Raw genomic sequence first — 23,870 nt, 5'->3', positions numbered from 1 at the left:
ATCCTGGTTTCGTTTTTGCAGAGGTATGAGAACCATAGAACAATTACAGCACAGAAACAGGCCACCTCAGCCCCTCTAGTCTGTGCTAAATTACTTTTTCTTGTCTAGTCCCACTGACTTGCACTCAGTCCATAGTCCTCCATACCTCTCCCATCCAAATGTCCCTTAAATGTTAAAATCAAGCCCGCATCTACCACTTCAGCTGGAAGCTCGTTCCACAGTCCCACCACTCTGTGTAAAGAGGTTCCTGCTCATGTTCCCCCCTTCACCCATGTCCTCTTGTTTGAATCTCACCCACCCTCAATGAAAAAAGCCTGTCTACATTTACTCTGTCTGTCCCCCTCATAATTTTAAATCCCTCTATCTAATCACCCCTCATTCTTCTATCCTCCAGGGAATAAAGTCCTAACCTGTTTAACCTTTCCCTGTAGCTCAGTGCCAGGCAATATCTGGGTAAATCTTCTTTGCACTCTCTCTATCTTATTGATAATCTTCCTGAAATTAGGTGACCAAAACTGCTCACAATGCTCCGAAATTAGCCTCACTAATGTATTATTTTTTGATGACACTGTATGATCTTTTGCAGGTGACATCGGTGGCCAGATGGGGTTATTTATTGGTGCTAGCCTTTTAACAATACTGGAACTCTTTGATTATTTGTATGAGGTAAGACTCCAATGCCTTAACAGAGTTTATGATCAAATCATATCCTATAAAATGAACTTCTTACCGCTCTTATCCTCTTTCTAGTCTGTCATAGATATCATGAATCATGTTTGTGTTTGCCTCGATATCAAACACTTAAAAATGTGTACTATCCATTTTGTGAGAAAAAAATTCTCTGTTACTAATGAATTCACATGTTTAAGGATCAACATATATATTTCTGTAAGTGTGAAGCAGAGGAAACCAACTCTCTTTGTCGAAGTTATTGAAGATGTCATAATATATTGATTAGTTACTGTGGAAATAAGGCATCTAATGACCTTGTATTGGTATCAAGATATTGATCAGACATGGATGAGATCAATTTGTCATTACAAAAGAGTCATGAAATCACTTGAGAATTATCACACATAAAGCCGAGCCTAATTTCTGGGAATTCACTTGGAATTCATTAATAAACTGGGAACTCCCCCCCACCCACCCCCCAGAACACCTTTCTGAGAAATAGATCTTTTTCATTTTGCCTCATTCAGAAGCTCCTTGAAGGAATTATTCCATTGGTGAATTGTGCAGGAATTTTTTTTTAAAAAGGAAGATGTGAAAAGGGTGAAAATAACAATCCACTTAATGTTACCTGGATTTTCATAGAATTTTCAGGGCAGAAACAGATCTGGGATCTGTTGGTGAGGCCAAATTTGGAGTACTGTGTACAGTTTTGGTCACCAAATTATAGGAAAGATATAAACAAAATAGAGAGAGTGCAAAGAAGGTACACGAGAATGTTGACAGGATTTCAAGGTTTGAGTTACAGGGAAAGGTTGTGCAGACTGGGGCTTTTTTCTCTGGAGCGTAGAAGATTGAGGGGGGACTTGATAGAGGTGTTTAAGATTTTAAAAGGGACAGACAGAGTAAATGTGGATAGGCTTTTTCAATTAAGAGTGGGGGAGATTCAAACTAGAGGGCATGGTTTAAGATTGAAGGGGGAAAATTATAAGGGGAACATGAAGGGAAATTTCTTTACGCAAAGGGTGGTGGGGATGTGGAATGAGTTTCCGGCAGATGTGGTCGAGGCAGGATCATTGGTTACATTTAAGGAAAGACTGGATCGTTACATGGAGAGGAGAGGACTGGAGGGGTATGGACCGGGTACTGGTCAGTGGGACTAGGAGGGTGGGCGTGGACTAGTAGGGCCGAACTGGTCTGTTCTGTGCTGTAAGTGGTTATATGGTTATATGTCGGGAAGCATGGTTAGCATAGGAGTTAGCGCAACACTTTTACAGTGCCCGTGAGCCCGGTTTGAATCTGGCGCTGACTGTAAGGTGTCTGCACATTCTCCCCACACCTATGTGGGTTTCCTCCGAGTGCTCCAGTTTCTTCCCACCTTTAAAAACATATGGGGGTTGTAGGCCAATTGTGGTATTTGGGCGGAATGGGCCAGAAAGGCCTGTTACCATGCTGTATGTCTAAATTTTAAAAATATATCCCTGTGATCTACATTAATATTTAAGTTTCACTCAACTCACCAGCCAACCCCCTTTCTGTAACTCAATGATGATTGCTTTTCCCTTCGTATTTTTATTGCACACCCCCTGTAATGTCTCACTATTCAATTCAACCACTCCTTGGTTAAGATATCTCCTGATTTTGTTTTAGATTTGTGAAAATCATATGTTCATGCCTGCCAAAGCACGTTAATATTGCAGAAAGCTATTACAGTGTACAAACAGAATGACATATTGGATCGCATTGTTCTATAGAAACATATTATAATGAGGTCGAAATCCAGAGCATTTAGATAACAACCATTTTGATGATGTTAAAAAATGTATATATTTGATCACTCCTTAGCCTTTTAGAGAACGAAAATCCTGTTTAATCCATAACCTCTCGCTAATGGGGTCATATCGTCACATAGTTGTAAAGCTCAGAAACAAAACGCTCAACCGTTACATCTGTGTCAATCTTTACTAATCCCTTGCCTGCATTAATTCCATCTCATAGAGCACTACACCATAGAAACAGGCCCCTTCAGCTCTTCTTGTCTGTGCTAAACCAATTTTTTCCCCCTAGTCCCACTGGCCTGAACGCAGTTCGTAGCCTTCCATGCCTCTCCCATCCATGTACCTACCCATATTTTTTTAATATGTTAAAATTGAGCCTGCATTTAGCACTGAGTATTTATATGTAGTTCTTTTATCATCTTTGGAAATTTACCTTGGAAATCTAATCCTTGGAAATATGTCTGGTATTTTGATATCCTTAGAATCATTTATAAAGCAGAGGTTTCATAGATTTTAACATAGAAAAGTAAAGTGTAGGAATAGATCCTTTGACCCATGATATTGGTGCAGAATGATGCCAAATTAAATTAAATCCCTTTTACCTGCACATGGTTCATATCCCTCCAATCCCTGAAAGTGATCGTGCCCCTATCTAAAAACCTCAAATTCTTCTATCATATCTGCAAAGTATGACCTAGTCAATTGTCTACACATTTAAAATACTTACCTATTCTATTCTAACAATACTTTTCCTCTAGACCCAAATATATTTTTATTTTAATAACTTTATTAAACAGGATCATTAAATTTAGCGGCCTACGGCTGAAGCACTGGATCTGTTTGCCCGATCACTCCACTTTAAATTCATATTTTACGAGTATGTGGATTTTTTTATTCTTCCCACTTACCTTAATAGAAATTAATATGTCATTCACATCACATCAGATTTATTTTATGTGCCCGCAGTCTCCTTCAATGTAAATCGGACCCCTGGAACTGAAGTCATTCACAAATTTTGAAGTTATATTTTGTTCTCCAAAGTCCAAACAGGCAAAGCCCACAGAACAAATATAAATGTTAAATCTCCGTAGCTATTTTTGCAAAGGTCCAGCTGTTAATCCTTTTCTGGAATAATATTAATGTCACACATTTTATTTGAAAATGTGAAAATATTGAAAGAGTACACTGAAAAATATGAACTTACCATTTGATTTACTGTTCATTACTTTTATCAGACAATTCAGGAAGGTCAGATGTGGTGTTCTAATAGGTCATTCTGCATTTTAATAAATGTTAATTGGACAAAGATTATTTCACTTTACTGAACAATTGCAGTAATGATAATCCCTGCAAAGCTCACATGGACACACCTTTCACTTTCCTTACAATTTTAGCACATGAACCTTTCTACTAAAATACTTTATATTTGTGTTTAAAAACAGGTATGAAGCCATAGAGTGATCTTTATAGTAGGTATTAGAGAATCTGCTGCAAAATCTAGACTGTGGACTTTAGCATTTTAAAAAAACACTGAAACATTTGCTCGAAATTCTGCATTTTCATGTATTAATTTACATGAGAAACTATTAACATATATGTGAATATATTATTGAAATTTGATATTGCCATTCCTTTGGACCATTAACACATGGGTATGGTGAATTTGCAACATGTTTGAAGATGTATTTTACACTCATTATAAAAATTATTGCTCAGACACACATCATAATGTTAATGAAAGAACAAATTTATCATTTCATTACAACCTTAGACAGGGACAACCTCTTTACCTTTCTAGTCATATCGCTGATAGAGTACATTCTGATGGACTGAGTATGTTTCAATGAAGCAGCAAGCCAGAGCTTAACTCAAAATTTAACAAGAAACCTGGAGGCAGTTAACAGCAGAGTTACTCTTTTTGAGACAAAAAAAATGGGAAAGTTTGTGCTAAAGATTCAATCTTGGTCTGAGTGTCTATTTTGTCTTACACTCACGGTTACTTCAGGCCTTTCATGAATGCCAAGATGAGTAATGGTAAAATGAAGGCAGAATGACAACATTTCATTTGATTTTGTCTTTTCAAAGGGTTTTGTTCTGTCTAGTCTTGAAGGTAATGGGGAGGTTGAAACATTGCCCTCGCAAGAGTATAGAATTGTGCAGTGAGGCACCAGGCTCATCAAAACATTTTTTCTCCACAGTTCATGTACTACATTGTCTTCATTCCTCCATTCAATCCATTCCATCCCTAAAGAAAAAGATCCACTAAGTTTTTTTTCTTGTACATCTTCTCCCAGGAAAAAGTAATGAATAGATTTCCAGAAATCTGAGTTTTAAGAGGGTGACACGGTTAGCGTGAGGGTGGCACAGTTAGTGTAGGAGTGGCACGATTAGCCTTGCAGTCAGTGCAACGCTATTACCCAAGTTTGAACCCAGTGCTGTCTGTAAGGAGTTTTGTAACGTTCTCCCCATGCCTGCATGAGTTTTCTCCTGGTGCTCCGGTTTTCTCCCACCCTTCAAAATGTACACAAGTTGTAGATCAATTGGGATATTTGGGTGGCATGGGTTCATGGGCCAGAAGGGCCTGTTACTATACTGTAGGTCTAAATTAAAAATTAAATTAAATCCCAAACTTGTTATCTTCTTTCAAAATATGTATTAAGATTTGAGGAATCATCTTACCTTTCATGAATTTTGACATCTCCAAACACATCACCAAAATATTTCAATCTATTTTGAGAGTGATATTCATCCATAATTTATGAAATAACAGATATGTGAATATGTAAGTTGGCTATTCAATCCTTCAAGACCTCTGCCATTTAATAATATCATGGGTGATTTGATTGTCATCTCAATTTCAGATGTCCTTCTGCCTTTGGTAATCCTTCATTCCCTTACTTATCATGTTTCTACCACTGCCTTCACTGTCTTCTTTCGAAGTGCATTCCAAAAATATATTACCCTCTGAGGAAAAAAACAATACTCCTCTCTCTTAAATAGGCAACATTTTATTTTTAAACAGTTACCCCTGGTTCTTGATTCTCTATACAAGAAGAAATTTCCTCTTCATATCCAACTAGTCATGGTCCTTCAGTGCTCCTACATGTTTCAATGAAGTCTTTTGTACTCTTCTAAATTCCAGCAGCTATAAGCCTAGACTATTCAATCTTTCATCATAAGTGATTTCTATTCACTCAACTGCTTTTCAATTTTATATTTAAATTTAAATTTAGACATACAGCATGGTAACAGGCCACTTCAGCCCAAGAGTCCATGCCACCCAATTAACCCACACAACTCCGGTACGTTTCAAACATTGGGAGGAAACCAGAGCCCCCATGGAAAACCCATGCAGACACGGGGAGAGCATACAAACTCCTTAAAGACAGTGTGGGTCCCAATCACTGGTGCTGTAACAGCATTGCGCTGCTACGCCAACCGTGCTGCCCAAGTCCTGCGTTGACACCAGATCGCTCTGCAGCTTGAAACACTTTAAAACCCTTTCCATTCAGATGTATTTTTTTTCCTGGGTAAATTAATAATTTTAAATTTTCCATTTGACAGACTTTTATCCACTTGATATATTCAAATCCTTTTAAAAGCTCCTTATGTTCTCTTTATAATATACCTTCCCAACTATCTTTGGGCCATCAGCAGATTTAACAGCTATACCTTCACTGCGTCATCCAACTCAGCGATGTTAGTTATAAACATTGAGGGTCCTGGAATGATTCCTTCTCTTTCCATTATGCCAACACAAAAAGACCCATTTATGCCTCCCCATTAATCACTTTTACACAGCTGCTGAGGAGCAGGAAATTTATGTAAATTTTCCATCCTCTGGCAGTGTAAAGATGTTGTGATGGAATTTATGTGCTAACTTCCATCCCGTCATTTTTCATCAGGACCCCTAGACATTTTTACGGACCTCCTGTGGTCTGAATTGACCGTAGGCACTCCTTAACAAACTGGGTTAATGAATGAGACATTTACCCTCCAACAATCTCTCCAACAGAGGAAGTAAAAGTAAGCATGCTTTGTTTCCTTTTCACCAGCTAACCTTTAATCCATGGCAAAATGTTACCTTCCAGTTGCACTTTGATTTTCTACACACTTCAATACACTACACTCCCTGGCAACCAACTAACAAAGCAACCTTTTAATTATTCATGGACAGATGCTGGGCATCACAAGATTAATATTAGTACTTGTACATAATTTTCCTTGAGAAGACAACTGCTTCAATCCTTGAGTTAATGCTGCAGAGTTATAAGTCTCTTCTTTGGACCAGTGATGATGGAGGACTGGTCATTGATCTAATAGGTCATTACCAACTCATAGAATTAGAATCAGAATTTCAGAATTAGAATTTATTGGCATGGACATGTCCCAGAATTTGTTGTTTTGCAGTAGTGTCACAGTGCAAACATTTATTTCAATCACCTTACAAAAGAAATAAAAATAGTGCGAGAAAAAGTCAGAGTGTGTCTGTGATTTCATTGTTCAATTAGGAATCTGATGGCCTCGGCAAAGAAGCTGTCCTTGTGCAAATGAGCGCTCGTCTTTAGGCTCTAGTACTGTGGTGATATGTAATTACACCACTAGGTCACCAGGGGTCATCCCGGTGACCTTATCTATAAAGCAGTCCAGAGCTACAATCGAACGGTTTGTCTTGCAGAGAGACATAGACAATTAGAACATAGAACAATACAACACAGTACAGGTCCTTTGACCCTTGATGTTGTGCCAACCCATATATTCCTTTTTTTAAAAAAAGGACTAAAACCTCACTTCCCCATAAACCCTCTATTTACCTTTCATCCATGTGTCTGTCTAAGAGTCTCTTAAATGCCCCCAATGTTTTAGCAAAGTTAGAAGGACACAATAAAGACATACTTTGAAAATGAGTGAAGGAACTGAGAACACTGAAAGATTATGTGAATGAATTCAGGATGAATTTTGATAATGGAAATAAAGCACATGGGTTCCTGAAATTATAAACAGAAGCACATACTATAAAAACAAAGAAGTGACATTCAACCTTTATAAAACAACCACAATTAGTCAACTATTCATTTTGGTGCACCATACTTCAAGAATATGAATGCCTTAAAGGAGTTATCATATAGATTTATTACAATGCTTCCAGGGTTGAGGAATTCAAGTTATGTGGACAAATTCAGATTAAGAATGGTGTCCCTTAGAACAGAATCAATTGGGACAAGACCTCTTAGTGTACTAATAAGGCTCAACTGTAGCTCTGGACCGCTTTATCTACAAGGTCACCGGGATGACCCCTGGTGACCTAGTGGTGTAATTACAAGTATCTTTTTCCTAATGGTAGCAGAGTGAAGAGGGCACGGCTTGGGTGGTGGGGGTCCCTGAAGATAGAGGCTGCTTTCTTGTAGATGTCCTCGATGGGGTGAAAACATATCAGATGCATCGTATCATTCCTCCCTCCTTATTTCTCTGTGGTGGTGCAACTTATTCTCATCTCCATAGGTCCATCAACTTTTTTTTTATTCATTATGGTATTACCTCCACCAAACAATAATATACAACTGCCAATTAACCCAATAGCATGCATCTTTGGAACGTGGAGGAAACTGTAAATCCCGACAGAATTGGGAAAATGTGCAAAGAAAGGAGCCAATGTTAGGGGTGAACTGGAACTGTAAGCAAGCCGTAAAGCCCATGATTTCAAGTCAAACTTGGTATTGCCTTGTGCCACCTCACAAGACAACGAGGCCCTTGGGTTTGGGAGGGGCTGTCAATAAAACTTTTTAGATGCTATTCACTGCAATTATGCTGATTGTGGAAAGGACCAATGAACTAATTTGTGTAGAATTGGGGCGACAAAGGAGTTTGCAGATGCTGGAATCTGGAACAACAAACAAAAGAACTCAACAGATCAGTGGATGCAAAAGGTGTCCTCCAAACTTTTTAGACCATCGACCCCCAGACACATGGAATCCCCTGCCGCCAACCTTCTTTGTATGTGGGGGTGTGGGATTGGTGGTGCTGGTTTGGGTGGGGGGGATGGCAGTCCAGACATACAAACAACACACGCCTCTTTCTTCTCCACTCTGTCCACCCTCCCTCGTCCCCCCATTCACTCTCAACTTATTAAAAGGCTGAAGCCAAATACAACATGGTGGCACCAGGCCCACTGTCGTGAGAGGTTGGCCAGGGGCGCTATTTTCCATTTGATCAACCCCCGCAAATTATTCTCTATTTCCAAATCTATGCCAGATTAATGGTACAATACATAAACTTTGATGTACGTCAAATGACTATCTTGTTTTAAATGCTCTATTCTCGTTGACTGAGTACTTAAAGTGAAACTGAGTTAAGTTAAACGGTCGGTCATTGCTAATCAAAGTTCTGTCCATTTTCAGTGAATGTAAAGGTATAAGATGGCTAGATTCCCCCTTAAAATTTGCCCATGTGGTGGACTGTTCAAATATGTTGTCCATTATCAATGAAACTGAAATTTAATGTTTACTTCCATTTAATTTTTAGTAAATATATAATCAATTAAACATACTGCTTCCTTGAGTATATTTTCTGTTTTTTAAAAACATATGTTAACTCTGTTCAGTCAAGATAGACTTGGTTTTTGAGGTTTCCAGTTAAGTGGAAACTTGAGATGAATTTAACATGTTGGGTTGAATTAACCCAGAGGGTTGTTAAGATCCTCTTGATTAATGACCATCCCAAAAATTATATACGGTAAAACCCCCGGTATCCAGCACCTGTAGTGATTGGAACAGTCGATGCCATATAAGTGAATTTGCTGGTTGCTTGAAATTGTGTGTTTGGCGAAATGACTGCTAAGGGGGACTCATTTTAAATATTTGTATTTTTTACCTATTTATTTTCAGTGATTTTTTGCCAGTTGCTTGAATTCTGAATAATGTGATTTTAATGTAAATGTACTTCTTCCTAACACGAGGCTAACTCTATTAAAATAATCCTTCTGAGATGTCATTAACATCCATTATATAAACAGTAATTTACAGGTAAACAGAAAGAAAAGAAGACAAATGTGTCAAAATTAATCATCGTTAGAATTTGGTTTATTTTTGATTTCAGTGTTTTCCCTTCGTAATGTCTCTTCGCTTTTCCAAAAAATGGAAATGAAATGTCAAATTTAGATGCAGTTGTAGGAACTAAATAGTGATCATTTTAACAGAAGCTATAAACTAGAGAAAGGCAAGAACTGCAGGTGCTGGGATCTTGAAGGTAGGGAGTTTCAGTGAGTCGGGCAGTCAATCTTCGCCAGCCGAGACTGACCAATTCTCTGCATGAGTCCCTCCACCTTCTTGTCATTTAATTCAGGAGGTGAGTTAAATGGGCTGGAAACAGGATGATCGCCAAAAGTTGCAGAGAAATGCATTTCAGCACAGCCAGGCTCAAACTAGGGTGAAAATGAAGAAGCAGTTGATCATTGCTGCTGTTTCAGCTGGACAGCAACTGCAGAAAAAAAAGAATGTAAATCATTCAAATTGGCACAATGGCATGACCCAGAGTTTCAAGAATGAGGATTTGTATTGTTTCATATTGGACGCTCGATGTACAGCTGTTTGCACATGTGTAAAGTTAGTGGCATTGACAAAGATTCCATATCCATCATCCTCAAGGGAGCGGTGCTTTGTTTACCGTTTCAGTTAATATTGATTTATAACCATCGAGAGGAAACGTTGTACAGTCAGACAGAGCAGCTGAAAATATGTCATTTTCTGCTTGAAAAGTCTTGCAGTTTTTAATTGACACCACAGAGAACAGAATGGGCTCTCAGAAAATACCTGACACAATTTTGATGCAATCATCTATTGTCACTTAGCATTTCCTGGTTATTTCTGCAGCTTAATGGTTTCCACCAGGCGTTATGCTGTTCCATTTTCTATGCTGCCCCTTCTTCTCAACCTTCAGGTTCTTCTGCCTCGTTGATTTGACACTTCTTTGTCTGACTGTATCTTCAGCTGTAAATGCCATCATTCCCTCTGTCCAGGGCCACACATGGAGCATCCTAGCCACGACTAGAATGTTAATGTTGATACTACATAATCAACGTTGATGTTAAAGTTGAGACTATTGTTATTTTTACATGAATGCTACTCATTTTTTTTAATTAATCAAGGTACAATTAGCTAAGAAGGTAGCTGTTATCTCCAATTCCCACGTGTGATAGATTAACAGAGAACTGGATAAAAAGGCCAACTGTTATTGAAAATGTCACATGCTTTTATGTGGATATTAGTCTAGTGATACCTAGTCATTTGAGACAAGGTCCATGTTCTACAGCTAAACTACAGGGAAACAGGATCCAACTGCAAATCTAAAGGTTCTTTGCGAACACCCAGTCGATGAATTTAAGCATCTTCCTTTGCGATTCCTCCCACGAAGGTTCAAATTGTAACTTGTGACCATTTATTAGTTTTTAATACTTGAGTATTTCTGTCCATTTTTTGGTTATCAATCATACAACAAAGACTCTCTTGTTTCACTCTGTATTAATAAGTTCAAACTGTCTTTCATACCAGAACACTGAATCAATTAAATAACAATAATTAAAAGAAATTCATCCTCCATTTATTTAAGGTGAATAAGGTAACATGATTCTGAAGTGGGGAAGACATTTTTTTACACTCATACAAATGCTTACTCTCAATACTTTCAGAAGGAGAACATTCAATGAGGACAAATGGTTCACAAAATAATTTCATTAACTTGAAGAAGGGCTCAGGCCTGAAATGTCAATTATCTATCTTTACCTCCTATGGACGCTGTGAGACCTGCTTAGTTCCTCCAGCATTTCTGTGTATTTTGCTACCATCATAGCATCTGCTGTCTTTTGTGTTTGACTCAACAACATAATTAGATGTGTTAATAGAGTCAGACAGTGCCTGCTATCGCTTTGTGGATTCTTTAGAGGGTTTCGGCCTTTATTCAGTGGAGATCACTCTTGCTTTTGAATCGGAAGGTCAGTGGGTTTGTTCCTCACTCCAGAGACTTCATCATGTAATCCAGCTTGACATTTTAGTTCAGGCCTGGGGGAGTGCTCTGGTGTCTTTCAAATGGGATGTCAAATTGTCCACTCAAATGACTGTAAAAGATGTCCAAGCATTATTTATATTAGAGAAGAGTGTTTCTTATTGTTAATGTTCACTCATCATCTAATTAGATTATGAATCTAGTTCTGTGATTGTCTACAACAGTTTGCTGTCATGTTTGGCCACATTGCCATAATGTCGACACTTAACTGGTTGTAAAATATTTTCCAATGACCCAAGAGCACCAATAACTTTAAAAAAAAGTTAGAGAGAAATTTTGTAAACAATCAAATGGAAGTCTCAGACACTGCATTCAATCAGATCTGTGTTTTCTAAATTTTATAGCGTTGACTTTTTTTTAATATGGAAGGAAGGGCATATAATATCCCACAATTATTTCAATTCTCCACCAGACCCCTTTAGAAACAGCAGACTCCTGTAAAAATTTGACAGTGTGTATGTATTATTACTGAGGCAATATTCATGGAAAAATTATTTTGGTATGACTCATTAGCACCTCCTTTGAATATGTCCACCAAAGTAGGTCCATTTCCAATTCCAGTGACAACCCCATTGCATCCAATGAAAGTGAAGTGATAGGCAATGAGTACATTAATTGGTTGGTTTTCTGAATTCCCACATTCCTGATTTCAGAAAGGAGACAACTGCTCCAGTCATCTTTAAAATGAATAAGAATCAGAACCATGGATTTATAAACAAAAATGCTGGAGAAACACAACAGATTACATACATAGGGTTCGTTGGCAGAAAGAATGCTATGTGACCTGCTGAATTTTTCCAGTATTTTTGTACATTAAAACCACAATCACACCCTCTGTTGATTTCTCTCTCTCTCTCTGTGTGAACAAAAGTTGAAGGAAGGGATCCTTCATGCACATACCTCGATAGTGAAAGAGTTATTTGTGAAATACAGTTGGCCTTTGTATGAGAAAGTTGTCTTGACAACAGTTTTTGCAGGGTGTTAGTATATCGACAGGTAAAAGTCAACTGTGATGCAATGTATAGATTTTGAATTAAAAAGCACCATGTCATTTCAATGTCATGAGATAGTTTGGATTTATGGGCGAAATTATGATTGATGGGCAAATTGACCAGTTTTCCAGAAAGTTGTGACCCAACATGGAAGTCTTGCATGGGATTTTGTTTCATGGATTTTTGATATGACATGCTTTGTCAGGAATTTTGGTAAAATCCAATTACAGAATCCAGTAAAAGCTTATCATCAACACTTTGAAAAATTCATTAACAGTATAGAATTTTTTTCTTGCCCCAGAACCCCTATGACTTTTCAGTAATATCTTTCCCTCTCGGGATGGACGTGTGGAGAAATGTGCCTGTGTACCGAGGATGAGGTCAAGAGGTTCCCATTGTCACCACAGATTTTCACAAATGCCATAATTCACAAGTCTTGGGGCACTTGTACTTCTGTACTGATGGCAGCAGTAAGAACAGAGCATGGCCTGGGTGGTGTAAATTCTTAATGATAGCCATTGCTCTTTGACGGTAACGTTCCATGTAGATGTTTTCAGTGGTGGGGAGAGTTTTGCCCGTGATGAACTAGGCTGTGTCCAGGGCTTCCCACTCAGAGACATTGGTTTTCCCTCACTATGCCGTGATGCATAGTTTCTACCATACATCTATGGAAGTTCGCCAGGGCTTCCGGTATCATACCAAACCTTTACAAACTCCTGAAGAAATAGAAGCACTGACATGCTTCCTTCACGATGACAAGAGTATGATCAGTCCAGAAAGGTCCTCCGAGATAGTGATTTAAATTCCCAGGAATTTAAATTTTGCTCACTCTCTTCACCCTCTCCACCTCTGATCCCCCAACAATCATACACTTCTTGTTTCCCCTTCCTAAAGTCTACAATCAACTCCTTGGTTTTGGTGACATTGAGTGCAAGGTTGTTGTTAGTATCATTCAGCCACGTTTTCAATCTTCCTCCTGTAGGCTGCCTCGTCTCCCCTTTTTATCCCACGCGCTACCACCAGGAAATTTGTAGATGGTGCTGTCATAGTGAGCCACACAGTTAGATTTGTAAAGCAAATAAAGCAAGGTGCGAAGTGGTGCTCTGGTACTGATGGAGAATGAAGAGGAGATGCTCTTCACAATCCTCACTGATTGTGTTCTGGAGGTGAGGAAATACAGGAGCCAATTACACAGTGGGATCTTGGAGTTTGCTGAACAATTTTGCGAGGATGATGGCGGAACTGTATTGATGGATAACATTTAATCTTGAGTATAATGCAATGCATATAGATTGTCTTGAAGCACATCTGTACTCTGCTAGGTTTTGAATTAAAGTCTATTGAGGTCCAATTTTATATTCTGATCCTTAGACATTAACAGCCACAATTAGGAAACAAAGTAAGAACATTATGATATCCTTGTACAAGACACTGATTGCGGCCTATCTAACGTGAAATTATCATTTTAGCCTCTATGTAGCTGTAAATTGGGATCAAATGAGATTTTAAGCTTCTAGAAACCTCAGTCAAAATGCAGAAATTCTGGAGGAACTCGGCAGGTCCTGCAGCCTCCATAGGAGGTAAAGATATCTTACCGACTTTTTCTGCCTGAGCCCTTCTTCAAGGTATGAATGAAATTCTTTACCTCCTATGGAAGCTGTGAGATTAGCTAAGAACCTCCAGCATCTCTGCGTTTTGACCACAATCACAACGCCTGCAGACTTTCGTATTTCACTTGTAGAAATCTCAAACTCAGCTCCCAAATTATCAATTGCAAATCTTGATCAAGAGACAAGGAACCAAACCACTAGCCACCGCTTACCCCCTCATCCCCACACCCCAGGGAACTGCCTCATTAAATATATTTCAGACACAGAGAGATTTTTGCACATTAGGCAAATCAAGGGTTATGGGGAAGAGGCAGGTAAGCGGAGCTAAGTCCACGGCCAGATCAGCTGTGATCTTGATGAATGGCGGAGCAGGTTTAACCGGCCAGATGGCCTACTCCTGTTCCTATTTCTTATGTTTTTTTATGTTCAAGGCTGGTAGCCTCTGACTTAAACTGACCCAGCACCTAAAGGGGAAAGAGCATGTTCAGGATTTGCTTCTGCATTGTTGTCTGCGAGCCAGTCGCAGGAGTCATTCTGTTTGTCCCACCCTTATTTGCCAAGCATTGCAACTTCCCTTGGATTGAATCCCATTGGCCCAGGAGGATATAGAAACAGGGATTCAGGGAAATTGATTCTTGTGCCCAACTCTCCAAGACTGCCTGAAATAGGTCCAAACCCACCACAGCATGCCAGGCAGTTTTTTTTCCGACAATCCTGTCAACGATGTAAAGCTGGTTGCATTCATTAAGAAGACACCAAATGTCACTTTGTAAATAGAGCAGTTGTTGGCCACTCTCCCATTTTCTTGATTTGAGTGCCACCTGGCAAGCAACCTCTGTCATCATGTAATGCTAATAAAAGCTTTTCAGTTTACTGTGGAACAAGAAAAGGCCTGAGTATTCCTCCCATCTTCACAGAAGGTCCAAGGATTGGCACCAGTCACAAATGATAGACCCTTCTCTTGCAGGGACTTAACTGAAGACCACACCAGGTCAATAAAACTGTTCTCTGGAAAATAGTGAACTGCTTTTAGAAGTGAGACAGCACTGTCACTGGTTCCAAAAGTCTAGAAATTTGAATGATTTTAGGTTCTAAACACACAAATTGATCAATTGGAATGGATTCTGTTGGTGATTATATCCTAGCCAAGTTATAAGCATCAGACATTGGACCTCAGTCTTCCTTTTCAGGATTCACGCCAATTCCTATGCAACATTAATTCCTTCCCAATTGGAACTCGCACACTGAGTTGCTGCTGTTTGACAGCCAGAAATAAACCTGCTGACATTATCAAGATGACAGAATTTAAAGGGTCTCCATTCTTACATCAATCAGATTGCATATTGCATCTGGCAACAGTGCTTTGCACTGTTGTTATCTACAAACTTGTAATAGTTTGAACCATGAATGATTATATAATTCTGTATTTTATGCAATAATATCTCTTCCCCACTTGGATCTGTGTTAATATTAATATTTAGGTTAATATTAATCTATATTTCTTATAAATATTGTCTTAGGTTAAGTTGTGGGTTAGGTACAGGGTTGCACACACATTTCACAGTACATTTCCAGAGAACCATTGCACTCAGAGAATAGAGTTCATTCTCAGAGTCGCAGCGTCCAGAAAGACTGAGCTAATGGATCTGAAGTGGGTCTTCATTATTCAAGAACACTGGAGTGTTTGCTTAATTAAAAACTGAAGTCTCTAAGTACTCAACAAGAACTGCTGAAGGAAGTCATCTGTTTTGAAACCAAACCACTTAAACCCACTGGAACAGAGATGAGGTCAGAGGTGGTTATGGATATGGAGTGGTTTTGGAAAGGCCAGAAGATTGGTAGAAATAAAACTGATAGTCATGTGTTTTCCAAGAATTGGGACTAACCTCGTTGATAATGTAACTGTCACATGATTTGGAGAAATATCAAATGCAGAATTTTTTGGATTCGTTTTCAGAAGTCAACACCCTGTGACATACACAGGAGTTGAAATCTTGTGGAAGACAGGGTTGAATTACAGTAACCAGAATAGGAACTGTTATGTGTTACTTCTAATAAAAGGGAGTCATGGAATAAGTAGATTTTAAAAGAGAAGTTACTTCTGACTGTCTCATCGTTTGGAAAAGAGATTCCAAAATCTTCATTCAAGAGAAGAAACATAGACATCCTGGAAAGACAAGAAGTTTATCATCCTCTTAACAGGAGATAAATTTGTGGCTCAGAAGATGGGTACTTCTATTTAAAGAATATTTCAAGGATGTCATCAAAAGAATTGTAAGTTTAAAGAGGCCTGAAGATGTGATGTTTCAAAGAGCTTTATAATTATTTCTGAACTGAAAAAGCAAGACTAAAATGATCTGAAATTTAAAAATTGACTTTTCGGAGTGGAATTTTAATTTCATGCACGCACTTACATTTGCGCATAGTGGCGTTAGATTTAGAATTTGGTTTAGAGATAAGTAAGAAATGTTATTTATAGTTTAATAATAACTATTGTTTTGAATTAACCATTTTCACATGGATTTTCTATTGTTGTTCCTTCGTTAGTGCTAAGAAAGTCCCTTTAGTTCCAAATTAAATTGAAAGTGTTGTTAGTTCGTAACATGTGGGGACCTCTAGTCCTGGTTTGAACATTTCTACCAAAGATTTGAGCTTAATGAGAGCTTAGTTTTGAAACTAAACCCTCTGGAACAAAGATGAGGTCAAAGGTTGTTATGGATATGGAGTCGTTTTGAAAGGGCCGGAAGTTTTGTAGAAATAAAACTGATAGTCATGTATTTTCCAAGAATTGGAACTTACCCTATTGATGATGTAACTGTCACATGATTTGGAGAAATATATTATCAAATTCAGAATTTTTGGATCAGTTTTCAGAAGTGACATAACACTGGAGTTGGAACCTTGTGGAAGACAGGGTTGAATTACAGTGACCGGAAGAGGTGCTGTTATGTGTTACTTCTAAGAAAAGGGGGGCTCAGAATAAGTAGATTTCAAAATAGAAGAGACAGTCAGAAGTGTCTCTTTAAGATAAGGAGATAGATTTGTGGCTCAGAAGATGGTCACTTCTATTTAAAGAATATCTCAAGGATCTCATCAAAAGAATTGTGTTTAAAGAGGCCTAAAGATGTGATGTTTCAAAGCGCTTTATAATTATTTCTGAACTGAAAATGTAAGACCTTCAGGCAAGACTAAAATGATCTGAAATTTTTAAAATGACTTTTCATAATGGGACTTTAATTACATGCACGCATATATTAACATTTGTGCATAGTGGAGTTAAATTTAGAGATAAGTGAGAAATATTGTCATTAATAGTTTAATAAAAGCTATTGTTTTGAATTTACCATCACCTGATGGATTTTCCATTGCTGTTCCTTTTTTAGTGTCAACAAAGTCCCTTTTGTCCCAAACAAAATTAAAAGGGTTGTTAGTTCGTAACACACTACTCATCGCACACTGCAGTGGATTACGGGGTGCTTGGAGCACAAGCCTTGATCAAGGCAAAAGATTGCAAGGAGGAAGGGATGACCATGCTGCACACATCTCCTCCTGAGATATTTCCTTGATAACCTTCCCAGTGATTAACACAGAAGCAATGCAGCAGTTGCAAGCTTTTCAAGCAACTCCCGTCAGGAAATGTGCAGTTTAATATTTATCTTGAAAGAATCGGTTGAAATATATTGATGTGCACTCAAAGGCATTTCATAAAATACAGTACAAAACACAAAAGTGCTAGAGCCATTGTTTTCAAACTTTTTCTTTCCACTCGTATACCACCTTAAGTAATCCCTATGCCATCGTTGCTCTGTGATTAGTAAGGGGTGGGTTAAGGTGGTGTGTGAGTGGGAAAGGAAGGTTGAGAATCACCGCTCTATACCCAATTGTTACTGAAATATTTTGCTTGAGAAAAATTGTCATTGGCCCATTTCCTTTGGAGTTCTGAAACCGTGCACATAACAAGTCAATAACACTTGGTTTTCAATCTTTTCCACCTACATACCACCTTAAGCAATCCCTTACTAATCACAGAGCACTTGTGGTATAGGGGGATTACTTAAGGTGATATGTGAGTGGAAAGAAAATGCTGGAGAACCACTGTGCTGGAGTAACTGAGCAGCTCATACAGCGTCCATGGAAAGAAATCAGAAGTCGACATTTCAGACCAGAGCCATTCATCAGAAACTGCCTCTTCCTTTCCATGGACGCTGTGTGACCTGCTGAGTTTCTCCAGCAATTTTGTGGACTCCACTCAATCCCTAACTTCTGGAGGTTTCTTGTTTAGCATTTTTTCAAGGGAATTTGAGTGTTATAACACCAAGGCCCTGATGGCAGCTTGCAGAAACACACAGGCTCCGTGGGTTATGAATAACCTGACTGATGGAAATCTCACTTTATGGAACTTCTCACATATATTAATGACAATATTAACATGTATCACAGTATTAATTAATTACTTGATATTGTTTCTATTTCATTGGTTTAATTATGAATAGGTAGGGTTATTTTTGAATGAAATTAAAGAATATAGTTTCTCTTGTGTCTTGGTGTGAGCTTGCAGGCGCCTCAGATTGAAGAGACTGCCATCCGTGCGGTACCGGATGTAAACAGCGTCTTCATTGTTGGGGTCTTTCATGGCTTGGTTCAGCATCATGCTGAAGAAGATTGAAAAGAGGGTTGGTGCCAGAACACAGCCTTGCTTCACGCCATTGTTAATGGAGAAGGGTTCAGAGAGCTCATTGCTCCGTGAACTACTCTTTGCAGACGATGCCGCTTTAGTTGCCCATTCAGAGCCAGCTCTTCAGCGCTTGACGTCCTGCTTTGCGGAAACTGCCAAAATGTTTGGCCTGGAAGTCAGCCTGAAGAAAACTGAGGTCCTCCATCAGCCAGCTCCCCACCATGATTACCAGCCCCCCCACATCTCCATCGGGCACACAAAACTCAAAACGGTCAACCAGTTTACCTATCTCGGCTGCACCATTTCATCAGATGCAAGGATCGACAATGAGATAGACAACAGACTCGCCAAGGCAAATAGCGCCTTTGGAAGACTACACAAAAGAGTCTGGAAAAACAACCAACTGAAAAACCTGACAAAGATAAGCGTATACAGAGCCGTTGTCATACCCACACTCCTGTTCGGCTCCGAATCATGGGTCCTCTACCGGCACCACCTACGGCTCCTAGAACGCTTCCACCAGCGTTGTCTCCGCTCCATCCTCAACATCCATTGGAGCGCTTACATCCCTAACGTCGAAGTACTCGAGATGGCAGAGGTCGACAGCATCGAGTCCACGCTGCTGAAGATCCAGCTGCGCTGGATGGGTCACGTCTCCAGAATGGAGGACCATCGCCTTCCCAAGATCGTGTTATATGGCGAGCTCTCCACTGGCCACCGTGACAGAGGTGCACCAAAGAAAAGGTACAAGGACTGCCTAAAGAAATCTCTTGGTGCCTGCCACATTGACCACCGCCAGTGGGCTGATATCGCCTCAAACCGTGCATCTTGGCGCCTCACAGTTTGGCGGGCAGCAACCTCCTTTGAAGAAGGCCGCAGAGCCTACCTCACTGACAAAAGGCAAAGGAGGAAAAACCCAACACCCATCCCCAACCAACCAATTTTCCCCTGCAACCGCTGCAATCGTGTCTGCCTGTCCCGCATCGGACTTGTCAGCCACAAACGAGTCTGCAGCTGACGTGGACTTTTTACCCCCTCCATAAATCTTCGTCCGCGAAGCCAAGCCAAAGAAAGAATATAGCAAACATATAATACAATGATGTGAGGTGGGTGTCAAAAAAAAAGACATTTTTTGACTTACTGTATACGTGTAATCATCGACACTGTGTAAAAGTCAATCTCATAATTTTTTGGGCCAAGAATCTGGTATTTTTCATCTATTGCATATAAAAGTCAACCACCCTATTTTTGGCTCCGGCTGTCCACCCACTGGAGCTCCCGATGCCCGACCGCAGAACCTCACCAGAGTTCGCAACGTCCCAGTTGTGTGCTCTTGCCTAGGCCCAGGCTCTCTGCCCACAAGAGCAATAAAGTGTTTTGAATTTTAAATTCTTGATTTCATTATTTCATAGAAACTAGTGAAAAATTGATAGCTTTTCCAGATGCTTTTAAAAATATGGCTATGTAAATTTAGGCATACAGCAAAGTAACAGGCCCTTTGGGCAAACAAGCTCATGCCGCCAAAATACACCCAATTGACCTGCCCCTGGTACGTTTAAAGGGTGGCAGGAAACCGGAGTACCCGGAGTAAACCCATGCAGACATGGGGGGGGAAATCTCCTTACAGACGGCGCTGGATTCGAACCGTGGTCTTGGTTGCTGGCACGGTAACAGCCTTGCGCTAACCACTATGTTCATTGGGCCACCCTAGGCTAACCATGGAACCGTTTAAAAAAAAATTTAATTATTTGTTTTTAAATTGCGGCTGGCTTAGTTTGGGAGCTCAATCATTTTCAGGTACAACATAGCTCTCTGTAGAGTGGGTGATGAACAAGGAAACCGGGAACTTCATAAGCTGAAGGGCAGAACTTTGTATAGAGAGTGGTAGGTACCTGGAAGTGGTAGAAGCTCATACAATGATAGTGTTTAAGGAGCTTCAAGACAGCCATGAGTATGCATGGAACAGAGGGTTATGTACCAGATGCATGAAATTTTGGGCATCACTTTTGACACAGATATGTGGGCCAAAGGGCCTGCTTCTGTACTGTACTGTTCTACGTTCTCTGGTAAGAAACCCCAGCATTCTGAAGGGGAAGGGGGAGCAACCAGGTCCTCATGACATAGATAGGAGTAGTGATGAGTAAAAGAATTCAAATCTTTTCCTTCTCTTCTGTAATCCCTCTGTTTTCTACCACCTGATGACTGGCTACCCTTGTCACTACCTACACAAGTACATGGGAGAAGTCGGAAGTTCACGTGAAGGTAATATTACCTGACACTTGAGAATTACAGTAATTGATACTATTCAGTCTCAGTCAAACTCAGTAAACTTTCGTTTGGCGTACAAGCTTTCATTCGTCAATTGGTTTAGAATTTCATACCTGAATTGACTTGTGGCTTTCTTACAATCCTTGTCAGGTTGATGAAACTCATCCTCTGTAATCTTTTCCATCACCGTTTTCACTGATGAAGCTCCCATCAAAGAGGTGGAGGGGCCACTAGACTCGCACCACCAAGTCAGGAACCGCTGCTACCCCTCCACCATCAGACTCCTCAACGACAAACTCATTTAGTGACTCATTTAAGGATTCTTACTTTTGCAATTTGTTGATTTTTTTTCTCCATATTGCACAGTCCGTTTGTTTTAATTTCTTTCCTTATTTAGATGTGTACGTTGTGTGCAGTTTTTTTCCTGCACAACCAATTTACCAAGTATTATTCTCCCTGCAGGAAAAATAATCTCATTGTATGTGACATTCTGAATGTGCTCTGAGAATAAATCTAAACTTTGAACTTTCAATCAGAATCAGGATTTATTCTCATGAAATTCGGTGACGTGGCAGCATCAGAGAGCAAACATTCCGATTATAACCATCTTACATTACTATCAAAAATAAAATAACATTAAAAGTGCATGAAAAGTAAGGTGGTGTCTTGGGTTCATTGATTATTCGGTAATCTGATGGCAGCGGGGAAGAAGCTGCCCTTGTGCCACCTAGTTCTCGTCTTTAGGCTCCTGTAGCAGAGTGAAGAGGCCGTGGTCTGGGTGGTGAGGGTCTTTGAGGATGGAGGCTGCTTTTTTAAGACACCGCCTCATGCAGATGTCCTCGATGGAGTGAAGTCTGGTGCCCGTGATGTCGCAGGTCAAGTTAACAACCCTCTGGAATTTATTCTTGTCCTGAGTGTTGGCTCCTCCACACCAGGCAGTGATGCAACTGGCCAGAATGCGCTCCACTGTACACCTGTAGAAGTTTACGAGAGTCTTTGGTGACATACTGAACTGCCTCAAACGGCTCACAAAATATCGCCGCTGGCGAGCTGTCTTTGTGATTGCATCAACCTAGAGGCTCCAGGACAGATCCTAGGAGATGTTGACACGCAGGAATTTGAAGTTCTTGACCCTCTCCACTACTGAGCCCTCAATGAGGATTGAGTTGTGTTCATCTGAATTCATCCTGAAGTTCACAGTCATCTTGCTGACGTTGAGCGCAAGGTTGTTGTCGTTACACCATTCAACAAGATGATCTCTCTCCCTCCTAGTACATTTCCTCATTGCCGTTTATGATTCTGTCGACAACTGTGATGTCATTGGCAAACTGGTAGATAGTACAGGAATTGTGCCTGGCTACAAAGTCATGGGTCTATAATGAGTAGAGCAGTGGGCTAAGCATGCATCCTTGGGGTGTGGCTGTGTTGATGATCAGTGAGGGGGAGACGTTGTTTCCACTGTGCCTTCCAATGAGAAGGTCAAGGATTCAATTGCAGAGGAGGGGTAGAGAGGCTTAGAGTATGTAGCTTCTTGACCAGCACTGAGGGAATAATAGTATTGAAGGCCAAACTGTAGTCTATGAAGAGCAGCTGTATGTATGAATTTTTTGTTTTCGAGGTGATCCGGAGCTGAGTGGAGAGCCAGAGATATTTTTTCTGCTGTGAAGCGATTGTGTCGGTAGGTGAATTACAGCGGGTCCAGATTTTTACTTAGGTACATGTTAATTCTGGCCATCACTAGCCTCTCAAAGCAATGTTTGGGATATTGAGATAAACAGGCCCATCTCAAAAATTCCTTTGGTTGAGCTTGTGATATATGCCCTACATTGTGAATTGTGTTAAATTTTAGATCCTTTTACTTATTCTGAATTCATATTACAGGTAGTCCATGACTTACAGCCTATTCAACTTTCGACCATCCATACATATGACTGAATAAAAACTGTATACATTTTTTTAAATAAAGAAAAGATATATGTAAATATAAAAATTAGACTTTTGGGGTGAAAATAAGGCCTATCTATAGAAAATTGCACCTATGGCAGGGGTGGCCAACCTCTCACGAGAGCTGGCCTTGGTAGCCGCCCTGTTGTATTTGACAAACGATAAAACGGATACAGTGAATATCTGACACGTCCATTTTGAGATGTGATCAGTCGGTCAGAATGGAGCTCTGTCATAAGTTGAGGACTGCCTGTACTATGTGTCATGGTCCGTCTGTCTTTAGTTACAGTCCAACCATTTCTGCACTTCCTCTCTCATTTGCATTTGTTCTGCTAAAACATTCTGCCTCTCATGAGCATTAGGTTTCAACCATCTGCAGTCAGGATTTTAGAGCTCTGCTACTGAATTCTGTTAGCTTCTCCCCATTCTCAGCATCAAGGATGAGTTACATACACCCTACCCTTGCCCATTAATCTCCATCCCACCTAAAAAAGGCACATTAGTGAGCTCGTGTCCAAAAGCCAAGATAGTTTTATGAAAACAGAAACATGAGTAAAGAAAGAAAATATTAAATTTCATGTAAAGATAGCAAGAGCGATATCCTGCGGGAAAGACGCCCACTATCGTTACCCAGTCTAGGCCACATATGAAGCAGACTTACCATTGCGGTTAACTCTTAATTACCCAGCATGCCACTCAATTCAGAGTCAATTAATAGGGTCTCAAGCTGAAGTAAGAATATAAGCAATAGGAGCTGGAATGAACCATCTGGCTCATTGAGACTGCTCCACCATTCAATAAGATTATGGCTGGTCTGGCTGTGGACTGAACTCCACTTACTTGCCTGATGCCCATAAACCTTAATTTCCCACTTATT

At 39.8% G+C, this 23,870-nt stretch overlaps 1 protein-coding gene across 2 annotated transcripts in view; it reads left to right on the top strand.

Moving 5' to 3' along the window:
- Nucleotides 1–23,870, top strand: part of asic2 (acid-sensing (proton-gated) ion channel 2) — a 287,552-nt gene that overhangs the window by 260,278 nt on the left and 3,404 nt on the right. For both annotated transcript variants that reach the window (XM_069904700.1, XM_069904699.1), the window contains exon 9: nt 587–666. In XM_069904700.1, coding sequence (XP_069760801.1) covers nt 587–666 — 80 coding nt within the window. The remainder of the gene's footprint in view (nt 1–586; nt 667–23,870) is intronic.

This window comes from Narcine bancroftii, chromosome 12 (genome assembly GCF_036971445.1).
Source record: "Narcine bancroftii isolate sNarBan1 chromosome 12, sNarBan1.hap1, whole genome shotgun sequence".
NCBI classification, from domain to species: domain Eukaryota; kingdom Metazoa; phylum Chordata; class Chondrichthyes; order Torpediniformes; family Narcinidae; genus Narcine; species Narcine bancroftii.
The sequence above is the reverse complement of the archived record's forward strand: the minus strand, read 5'-3'. Positions and strand labels throughout refer to the sequence as shown.